Source organism: Liolophura sinensis, chromosome 11 (genome assembly GCF_032854445.1).
Source record: "Liolophura sinensis isolate JHLJ2023 chromosome 11, CUHK_Ljap_v2, whole genome shotgun sequence".
NCBI lineage: Eukaryota > Metazoa > Mollusca > Polyplacophora > Chitonida > Chitonidae > Liolophura > Liolophura sinensis.
Window position 1 is genome coordinate 16,561,800 of NC_088305.1, and position 11,883 is coordinate 16,573,682.

General features: G+C 41.1%; 1 protein-coding gene across 1 annotated transcript; it reads left to right on the top strand.

The window, feature by feature from the left end:
• The first annotated feature begins 1,184 nt into the window (after positions 1-1,184).
• Positions 1,185-10,447, top strand: LOC135477873 (acyl-CoA-binding protein-like). Its single transcript, XM_064758079.1, has 5 exons — positions 1,185-1,322; positions 4,979-5,093; positions 8,170-8,232; positions 9,317-9,404; positions 10,121-10,447. The coding sequence occupies exons 1-4, from the start codon at positions 1,308-1,310 to the stop codon at positions 9,391-9,393; spliced, it is 270 nt and encodes an 89-aa protein (XP_064614149.1). The 5' UTR covers positions 1,185-1,307; the 3' UTR covers positions 9,394-9,404; positions 10,121-10,447.
• Positions 10,448-11,883: the final 1,436 nt, after the last annotated feature.

An 11,883-nucleotide genomic window follows, 5' to 3' on the forward strand; every position in this document is an offset into this window, starting at 1 on the left:
TCACCAGATCCAGAACACGCACGACGTGTGACTGGGTGTTTAAAAATTACAAATTACAATACATCCAGCAATATAGCCTTGAAGTGTATAATGTCCAGATTTTTTATTTATTCGTTATACATGCATTGTCACAATGAGGTCATGCCATTTACATGTAAAACAAGGGCTTGGGTACATGTAAACCCGAAAAATATTATGCTCAAAGTCGTTACTTAGGCCTCATGCAATCTTCGCGAAATATGTCATAGACCTTCATGACCAAAAGCTTTATCAGCTCACCGGGCTTTGTCATTTGGATAAGTGTAGTAGAAAACCAACCAGAGCGACAACAACAATTTTCAATTTCTCTAGGAAATGAATTACAGGTTCGCATCGGATAGTGATAAAGAGTGTGCGAAGAACCCTGGTGTTTCAGGTTACAAACTTCAAATTTCTATATTTGGCACTCAGGGCGCGTTGATTGACAGGAGCGTTTTAAGTAAGCAATAGTTTATAGGGCTTAGTGAATTTCAAAACTGTTGCAATAAATATTCTACATACAGGTAGGCCTACATGCTGCATTCATCTGGCGCAGTGTGAGCTAGAACAAACTTGTATTAAACATGCAAAGAAATGGTGTTTAAACCACGATACAGCCATGCAGACTCAAGGATATTTCACTTATACGGCCAGCATTATGGTGGGAGACCGGACAGAGCCCGCGGGAAATGGGTGACAATCCGCAGGTTGCTGAAAGACCTTCCCACTTACGGTCGGAGAGAAAGCCAACATGAGCTGAACCCACATAGGTGGGTGATTGCAACGCGCTGGCGCGCTATTCATCTCGACCACGGAGTCACACTGGAGCCCACTATAATGTAATGATAGAGTAGATGTCTTGTCTTTGTAGGCCTGCACAATCAATGAGAAAAATCTACTACATGCGTTCCCCCAGGGCTAGCCTTCAGACGCCTGTTTGATATCTAGGTATAAACAAATAAGTCAGAGGAGTGGATGTAGAGTGTATTTCATGCGACCTTATCGTGGCAAATTGAAATTACAAAACCCGCAGTAGAGAGTAGGTCTAAGTAGAATTTCACTTCTGCTACAGGTGCATGGTAAAGGGTACACAGGTTAAATGTGACAAGGGAAATAACTTTGAACCACCCAACAATAAGCCGGAGCTCTCCTGAAAGATGAGGTACAAAAACACATCGTAACATGTGCGTGACCTTTGGCCTATTTCTTTGCATTGAAACCACGCCACGCCAAACACTCGCTGTCTATATTCGGTTGCGAAGAGACAGGTTATTGAACATTCTGCGAAGATGTCGAACTCTGAGGTAAGATAAAATGCTACTTGGACACCTGATGTTATCAAGTGTATAGTTCTGCCTAAATAGTTAAGTGTCATTTAGTTGATGTTAGCTCCAATTTTTTTTTTTACCTCGCCGGGTCGATCACGATAGGATGAATCACTGTCATGTTCTGTTCATTGCAGGTCATATCAACGGCCGTTTGTGATGTTTTGGTTAAAAATAAGATATTTATTTATTTTCCTCTTGGCCAGGAACAGAAAAAAACTTACAATAGATGCATGTAAGTGTAAGATATATAGGTTTATATCCATGTGCAGTTTCAAATCTAGGCAGTGTTAGTCTGTATTCTTTAGAATCTTCGAACACGCATGTAGTCTAGTTGCGGAATGCAACTGTCTGTATCGGCCAACACGAAGTGATTGGAGAGTTACGGGGAAAAACTGCTTCTGATGTGTTAGGTCGAGCGTAAGCCACATTTACCGCCTCTTTACACGCAGAATGTTCCCTAGCGCAAATCGATGTGAATCGAGTGGTCCCCATATAGGCCATAATCAACAAACCTGTTCTGAGTCTCGCCGAACCAACAACAATCAACGATAACTGCACAAGTTCACAAAATAAATACATTTTTTATGAGGATGCGGTAAATGGGGCATACCGTCGATCCGACACATTAGAAGCAGTTATTCCCCATAACTCTGCCAGTACTTTTTGTTGGTTGATACAGAAAGTTACAGGCCTGTGCTATGTAAATTCACACCTGTACACATAGACAGCTAGTGGAAATAGCAACTTTGTCCCAGGCCTTTTTTGAGGGAGTGTACCTTAGTCAAATGATTGCTCTGACGTTCGGCTAGGCAATGTTTTCTTCAGCCAAGGATGGCTCCAACCCAATGTCAAAATGTGTTCCATTTGAAAACCTGATGCAGTTGCCTGCTCTTGCCAAATATGTTGAAGCTGTCAGTGGTAATAATGGGTGGCTTTGAGCGTTACCAAATAATCTCAGGGGTCACATGGACTAAGAAATAACCTATCAGCTTTGTGCTTGCTGACTTTAAGCCATAGAAACATATTTGATCGGTAACTTCAGTCTCAAATTACCATGGCAACTGCTTCAGGTTTTTAAATGGGGCACATTCTGACATTGGTTTTGGGGCATCTTTGGCCCCCCCCCAAAATTCTGTCAAACATAACCGAGTAATTTGGCCTCTGCCTCTGTGGGTGCTTTTGATTTCTAGCTAGTAGTCTGTTAAAGGTATGAAAAGAAAACAAAAAGTGAGAAATCTCAAGTTTATCTGTATTAATGAACATTCATTTTTAAATTAAAGTGCGAAGTTTTTAACCATCGTCATGAATTATGTACGTGCACGTAGCAGGATTTGTGCAGAGGGAGACTCTGAGAGTGAGGGAACAGCCATTCTCTGGTTGATTACGACTGATAGTATGCAGCATGAGATCCAGAGAGTAACCTGAATATTTGTGTTAAGTTACAGTATGTAACATGGTGACAAAATGTTTGAGCGTGTAACTGCAAAAGTTACTGCAGCCTGTTGTCATAAATAAACAGAACTGTGACGGCTGTATCAGTAACACACTACTTGTACATTCAAGTTGTCATGGTAACAGGGTGCATTTGAGTGAGTAAATAAATAAGTAAATACTACATGTGCTAAAGGTTTGTATTTATATGCTTGGTTCCATTGAATATGAAGAACGCAAAAAACATCTCTAATTTTTGTTTTGTTTTTCTAGTATTTATTCCCCAGTATTTTCTATCAGGTGGTAGTTTTGTACTTGTGCATAGCCCTATATTTGGCTTATTTATTTCCTGTAAATTCTGTTGCCTGCTAGCCTAGTCAGTGTTAGTACAGGTCCAGGGCATAGGGCTGTGTCTATTTGATCGAGGGGTGTGCAGATGGAAAGGTGCGGGTGTTTGGAAGTTGTGGCAACATTCGGGTTCTTGAAATATCTGCATACGTCCATGCCACTCGTATATCTGTTTGCGCTGTCTTGCGCTCGTAGAAGGCCACTCATCTATTGCCAATATGGTGTTCATATCTGTTCATCGCATGTGTGAAAGTTCATCAGTACCTTGCCAAAGGTCAGTGGTTTTTCCTAGGACACTCCTGTTCCTTCACTCATAAAACTGCATGACCACCATCGAATAAGTGAAATTTTTAGTATTGCACTGCGCAACAGTATATAATTACAGAAATACTTACCTACATGCATGGGGCCTCCGTGGCTCAGTTGGTTAGCGCGCTAGCGCAGCGTAATGACCCAGGAGTCTCTCACCAATGCGGTCGCTGTGAGTTCAAGTCCAGCTCATGCTGGCTTTCTCTCCGGCCGTATGTGGGAAGGTCTGTCAGCTACCTGCGGATGGTCGTTGGTTTCCCCCGGGTTCTACCCGGTTTCCACCCACCATAATGCTGGCCGCCGTCGTATAAGTGAAATATTCTTGAGTACGGCGTAAAACACCAATCAAAAAAAAAAAAAAAAAAAAAAAAAAACCTACATGCATGCATACTTATTTGTTACATTGCACATGTGCAGATGTTTAGGTGTTTAGGTGTTTTGCACTCCCATGTCTCTGAGTTCACTCCCTGAAATTATCCTGCTTGATTGGCAGATGTAGGTGGTAATCCTGAATTCATCAAAATTGTCTAGGATGAACAATCAAACTGTTGATAGTCTGGATAACCCAGTGTCCTAAGGCTTTACATTGTGTTATATTTAAGATGTTTTTCAGGTAGGAACAGATTTCAGGGAAATAAAACTTAATATTTCAGGTTTTAAATATTTTTATTTTTTTTATTTTGCTTTTTAAATGAAATATCTATGTCTGGATTTACAAGTAAGACAAACACTTACCCACATGAAGTTATTGCCGGTTATATTATATATGTAGCAGACTATAAGAAATGAATAGGAAAGTATTAATTCTTAAAAATAAAACAAAATATACAATGTACCAAAAACGATTTGGGGCATTATGGTGTAACATTTCTCTTAAAAATATGGTTGTGTAAAAAAACAGTCGTGTAGCAGAGCACGTAATCAGTGTTAATCTCTGGTTATATCTGTTCTCAAGGTCAGGTATTTGAAAAAGTTTCTACTACATATACCTCACTGACTTTAAGTAGGGATTCGCCAACTTATGTGGTGTGCACGTCTCCCCAATTTGATACACAGGTTGGTCACTTGTAACAGACTCTTTTGATAAGGTCAAAGTCTGCCTAAATGTTAGCGTTGCTATAAAGACTTGTTCAGATAAATTTGCAATGTACACATTAATAAATTAAGCAAACACTGCCTAAACTACATGAACATGTGTGTGTGTTGCGCACTTGCTTTAAGTCTGTTTAAGTTTGCTCCAGTCCTCAAACAATTCCTCAAGTCCTTCCCTTCATCACAACAGGGTTAGCTCGTTCATATAAATTTATAACGCACTCATTGGCTGAGTGGTCTAGAGTGCTGCAACATTCGACCAATGATTTTGAGGGTTAAAATACTGGCTTTGGATCGACTGCATCTAATGTCCCTCCTTTCATTCTTGTGGCAGCGCTACTTCTGATTCCATACTTGGCGAAAGCTCATTATGTCACAAAAAGATTGAAAACCATTCAAGTTTTTAAGCAAATAAATTTTAATTTTAACTGACTTTTGTGTTTCTTTTCAAGGCATTCCTGAAGGCTGCTGAAGAAGCAAAGCAGCTTAAGTCTGAGCCATCTCAGGAAGATATGTTAGAGTTGTACTCGTACTACAAGCAGGCTACAGTCGGAGATGTCAACACAGGTACGAGAGAATAAGGCACACATTACAGGTCATAATAGTGGATGTCAACACAGGTACGAGAGAATAAGGCACACATTACAGGTCATAATAGTGGATGTCAACACAGGTACGAGAGAATAAGGCACACATTACAGGTCACAATAGTGGATGTCAACACAGGTACGAGAGAATAAGACACACATTACAGGTCATAATAGTGGATGTCAACACAGGTACGAGAGAATAAGGCACACATTACAGGTCACAATAGTGGATGTCAACACAGGTACAAGAGAATAAGGCACACATTACAGGTCATAATAGTAGATGTCAACACAGGTACGAGAGAATAAGGCACACATTACAGGTCACAACAGTGGATGTCAACACAGGTGCGAGAGAATAACGCACACATTACAGGTCACAACAGTGGATGTCGGCATTGGGGCTAGAGAATAACTAACATATTACAGGTCACAACAGTCAGTGTCAGCATTGGTTCTAGAGAATAACGCACACATTACAGGTCACAACAGTGGATGTCAGCATAGGTGCTAGAGGATAACGCACACATTACGGGTCACAACAGTGGATGTCAGCATAGGTACTAGAGAATAACGCACACATTACGGGTCACAAGAGTGGATGTCAGCATAGGTGCTAGAGAATAACACCCACATCACAGGTCACAACAGTGGATGTCAGCATAGGTGCTAGAGAATAATGCACACATTGCAGGTCACAACAGTGGATGTCAACATAGGTGCTGGAGGATAACGTGCACATTACAGGTCACAACAGTGGTTGTCAGCATAGGTTCTAGAGAATAACCCACACATTACAGGTCACAGTAGTGGATGTCAACATTGTTGCTAGAGAATAACGCACACATTACAGGTCACAACAGTGGTTGTCAACGTAGGTGCTAGAGCATAACCCACACATTATAGGCCACAACAGTGGATATCGGCATTGTTGCTAGAGAATAGCACACACATTACAGGTCACAAGAATGGATGTCACCATTGGTGCTAGAGAATAACGCACACATTACAGGTCACAGCAGTGGATGTCAGCATTGGTGCTAGAGAATAACGCACACATTACAGGTCACAACAGTGGTTGTCAACATAGGTGCTAGAGAATAACGCACACATTACAGGTCACAACAGTGGATGTCAGCATAGGTGCTAGAGAATAACGCACACATAAGAGGTCACAACAGTGGTCGTCAGCATAGGTGCTAGAGAATAATGCACACATTACAGGTCACAACGGTGGATGTCAGCATAGGTGCTAGAGAATAACGCACACATTACAGGTCACAACAGTGAATGTCAGCATAGGTGCTAGAGAATAACACCCACATTACAGGTCACAATATTGGATGTCAGCATAGGTGCTAAAAAATAATGCACACATTACAGGTCACAACAGTGGTTGTCAACATAGGTGCTAGAGAATAACGAACACATTACAGGTCACAACAGTGGATGTCAACATAGGTGCTAGAGAATAAGGCACACATTACAGGTCACAACAGTGGATGTCAACATAGGTGCTAGAGAATAATGCACACATTGCAGGTCACAACAGTGGATGTCAGCATAGGTGCTAGAGAATAACGCACACATTACAGGTCACAACAGTGGATGTCAGCGTAGGTGCTAGAGAATAACACACACATTACAGGTCACAACAGTGGTTGTCAACGTAGGTGCTAGAGAATAACGCACACATTACAGGCCACAACAGTGGATGTCGGCATTGGTGCTAGAGAATAGCACACACATTACAGGTCACAAGAGTGGATGTCAGCATTGGTGCTAGAGAATAACGCACACATTACAGGTCACAGTAATGGATGTCAGCATTGGTGCTAGAGAGTAACACCCACATTACAGGTCACAATATTGGATGTCAGCATTGGTGCCAAAGAATAATGCACACATTACAGGTCACATCAGTGGTTGTCAGCATAGGTGCTAGGGAATAACGCACACATTACAGGTCACAACAGTGGATGCCAGCATAGGTGCTAGAGAATAACGCACACATTACAGGTCACAACAGTGGATGTCAGCATAGGTGCTAGAGTATAACGCACACATTGCAGGTCACAACAGTGGATTTCAGCATAGGTGCTAGAGAATAACGCACACATTGCAGGTCACAACAGTGGATGTCAACATAGGTGCTAGAGAATAGCGCACACATTACAGGTCACAACAGTGGTTGTCAATATAGGTGCTAGAGAATAACGCACACATTACAGGTCACAACAGTGGTTGTCAGCATTGGTGCTAGAGAATGACTCACACATTACCGGTCACAACAGTGGTTGTCAGCATAGGTGCTAGAGAATGACGCACACGTTACAGGTCACAACAGTGGATGTCAGCATAGGTGCTAGAGAATAACGCACACATTACAGGTCACAACAGTGGATGTCAACATAGGTGCTAGAGAATAACGCACACATGACAGGTCACAACAGTGGATGTCAGCATAGGTGCTAGAGAATAACACCCACATTACGGGTCACAACAGTGGATGCCAGCATAGGTGCTAGAGAATAACGCACACATGACAGGTCACAGCAGTGGATGTCAGCATAGGTGCTAGAGAATAACACCCACATTACAGGTCACAATGGTGGATGTCCGCATTGGTGCTAAAGAATAACGCACACATTACAGGTCACAACAGTGGATGTCGGCATTGGTGCTAGAGAATAGCACACGCATTACAGGTTACAACAGTGGATGTCATCATAGGTGCTAGAGAATAGCACACACATTACAGGTCACAGTAGTGGATGTCAACATTGGTTCTAAAGAGAATAACGCACACAGGTCACAGTAGTGGATGTCGGCATTGGTGCTAGAGAATAACGCACACATTACAGGTCACAATGGTGGATGTCCGCATTGGTGCTAAAGAATAACGCACACATTACAGGTCACAACAGTGGATGTCGGCATTGGTGCTAGAGAATAGCACACGCATTACAGGTCACAGTAATGGATGTATAGGTGCTACACAACTGCTCTGTTATTATTGTAAGTGTACTAATTGTTTGATAAACTGTTTACAGAACGCCCTGGAATGCTGGATTTTAAGGGAAAAGCAAAATGGGATGCATGGTCCAGCAGGAAGGGTGAGTCTTTCGCTTGATCATATTGTGATTTTTAAAGTGACAACTTAAAAAGAACAGGATCGTTGGAGACATAAAGTTATCTAAAACTGCATGTGCAGTATTTATTTCTTTTTAAAGTCACTTTTCAGATTATTATTGACTGAATAAAACTGACTTCAATACATAAATTCTTGGATACCAGGGCTTTATGTATAACGTTTGACGCCAGTGACGTGCAACCAAGTTTTTTTTACTTTCATGTTCATCTTTCGGTGAAATTATATTTTTTCTCTTTAGCACAAAAAAGAGCCTATCCAACATTAAATGTGGTATTTCAAGTCCACTTCATGCTGGCTTCCTCTCCCACCGTATGTGGGAAGGTCTGACAGCAACCTGCGGATGATCATCGGTTTCATATGGGCTTTGATGGGTTTTCTCCCACAATAATATACAGTCGCAACAGTCATAGAAGTGAAATATTCTTGAGTGCGGTGTAAAACACCAATCAAATAAACGAATAAAAAAATTGAATATGGTATTGATGAAGTGTGTCATTGACATCACAGAGAGATCCAAAATGGCTACCATATCACTGAAACCTTTAACTAATCTGTAAAGTTCTCATTTGTCTACTGGGACCTCCATGGCTCAGTTGGTTAGCGCAGCATAATGACCCAGGAGTTTCTCACCAATGCGGTTGCTCTGAGTTCAAGTCCAGCTCATGTTGGCTTCCTCTCCGGCCGTACTTGGGAAGGTCTGTCAGCAACCTGCAGATGGTCGTGGGTTTCCCCCGGGCTCTGCCCGGTTTCCACCCACCATAATGCTGGCCGCTGTCGTATAAGTGAAATATTCTGGAGTACGGCATAAAACACCAATCAAATAAATAAATAAATAAATCATTTGTCTACTGGCAGTTTACTTCATCTTTTTGTTTTTTTAAAAGTAACAAATTTGCTGTAACATTTGAAATTTATTTCCAAGAAATAATCTTTCAACACATTGAATATCTGTTTCACACATGGGTTGAAGCCGAAAGTGTAAAAACAGTGAATAGGCTGTGGAAAAGATGTGATTATATTAGTCTTGAGCTGTATTTTTACAACAGGTATTTCAAAGGAACAAGCTGAATCAGCCTATATAGCCAAGGTAGAAAGTTTGAAGACAACTATTGGGCTGAAGTAAGCTTTATAAAGGTAAACTCATTGTGTTAATTTCAAGTGAAGCCATTAGTTTTACTAATATCTTACTAAGTTTTCAAAAGAGCTATACTTGTAGTTGTATCCAATTATTGGCTTTAAAGTATGCCTGCCTTAAATTGCAATTTAAGATCATATTAAGAGCCAGTGTTGGCCTCCTTGGACAAAGTGGTTAGTGTGCCAGCACGGTGCAATGACCCAGGAGCCTCTCACCAATGAGGCTCCTATGAGTTCAAGTCCAGCTCATGTTGGTTTCTGCACTGGGTGTTCGTGAGGAGGTTTACTAGCAACTTGCTGAGGATTGTGGGTTTCCCCTCTCCTCTGCTCAGTTTCCTCCCACCATAATGCTGGTCAGCGTGGTATAACCGAAATATTCTTGACTACAGGTGTATGTGTTAAACATCAATCAAATAAATAAATAGTCACATTATTTTTTTGTCCCTGTTTATGACTTGTTCTATTGTGCTATGGCAGGGTCCGTCACTCTGTCATGTCTTGGGCATTGCCACCAGATATGCAGAATCGTTTGACTTCCAAGTTACACAATTTATTCACTTTGTGTCTCTAACAGCCGAGAAGAAGGCCGTTGAAAATGAGTTTCATCTCTCCAAAAACACCAGTCATATATCACCATGTAAATCATGTGAAGTTGATACATGCAGGTGTAACACAAATGCACTTAATTTATACAGGCACTATATTTATTTTTTCAGATTCCAGTAGGTGTGAGACTGGACATTGGCCAAACATGTCAAAACACGATCAATTGTAAAAGTTTTATTTTCTTTTATTTTAAGATGAAATTTCTTAGCATTTGCTTTGTACTCTTTTGAGTACACGATTGACAGTGTTACAACATTGCAGTTGATTTTGCATTTTGATACCAAATGTACCCATTAATATTCTAATCACAGAAAATCTGTATTATTCAAATTCGATATAGCATTTGATTACAGCACTCATGTCCGTTCGTCAAGCTGTATGATTAATTTAACGTTTACTCAAATTTTAGATTGCCTTTTAATAACGTATTCATGGTATAAAATACAGTCCTGTATTTCCGGTAAATTTCTATGATATAATCAAACTGAATTCTAAATTATACTAGCAACTATTTCATACATTTGCATCTCTCAACAATAAATTATTGGCTTTAAAGATTGTGTATGATATAATTTCTCTTAGTTTGTACTGAATGCAGGAGCTAATTACTGGTTGTGAATTCAAATCCATCTCATACTGGCTTCGATTTCGTCTGTGGCCTAATGGTCAGAGCGTCCGCTTCGAAGGTGGGAGACCACAGGTTTAAGCGCCGGGTCGGGTCATACCAACAACTTTTAAAATGGTACTTGCTGCTGCCTCGTTTGGTGCTCAGCACTGAGAGGTTAGAGCAAGGACACTTGATTGGTTGACCCAGTGTCAGTATAACGTGACTGACTGGGATGTAATGTCTGGTGCCTTTGGCATAATACTTCAGTGGCGACAACACTTTGGCTGCGTTACCTTACCCCGCCACAAGAAGAAACGATATATGTACTCGCACACTTAATGACTGTTATTGTTATATAGCTTAATGCTTGTTAAATACAGGGTCAAAACTCGATCAGCGTATTACGATGATTATGTGCGACATTATTATCACGCCGGTAACTAGACCGTTTGGGAATGTTTTATAGCAAGGTTGGTCTCGAACAACGTGGCCTTTGTTTTCAGTCAGATGAATTTTTGTGTGAATGTCAGTTTATGTCGTATAACCCTACACGGATGATGGTGTCGGATCCTACGCCCATCATATGCGGATGGTATACCCATCTTGACTGTATGATCGACCTATGATGTGAGCATCTTCCTGTGATATAGGGATCGAGCAGTACATACATTCATGCTTGTCATGCGGGCATCCTCTCTGTTCATGCGTGAAAGGGTCTGTCAGCTACCCGCGGATGGTCGTGGGCTCCCCAGCTCTGCACGGGTTCCTGCCTTTCACGTTGAACGCTCATCTATGAATGAATTATTCTTGAGTACACCACTCAAATAAATAATTTCTTGGGCTGGAACATGTGATTGCAGCAAACCTTTCATTATGCCGAGATTTTCGTCTCTCATCAAATATTAAAATGACTGATAAACAAGGAAAGGGAGAGTTATTCTGCTTGGTCGCACGTAACAGTGTAAGAACCCATTGCTCAGACAGGGTGAAGTGATCCCCCTGCCATCTTCACCACCATCCTTCATTGAGAAAATTTAGTACCTTGGGTAGGTGTTTTTTTTTTTTTTTGTTTTATCTTATTTCCTCTTGATTTTGACTGGTTTCCTTTTGGCTATGATAGGTTTCATCTCGACTGACCGTTTTTTTCCGGGTTATGACTGGTTTCATCTCGACTGACACGTTTTTCTCCGGGTTGTGACGGGTTTCTTCTCGACTGACCGTTTTTCTCCGGGTTGTGACGGGTTTCATCTCGACTGACACGTTTTT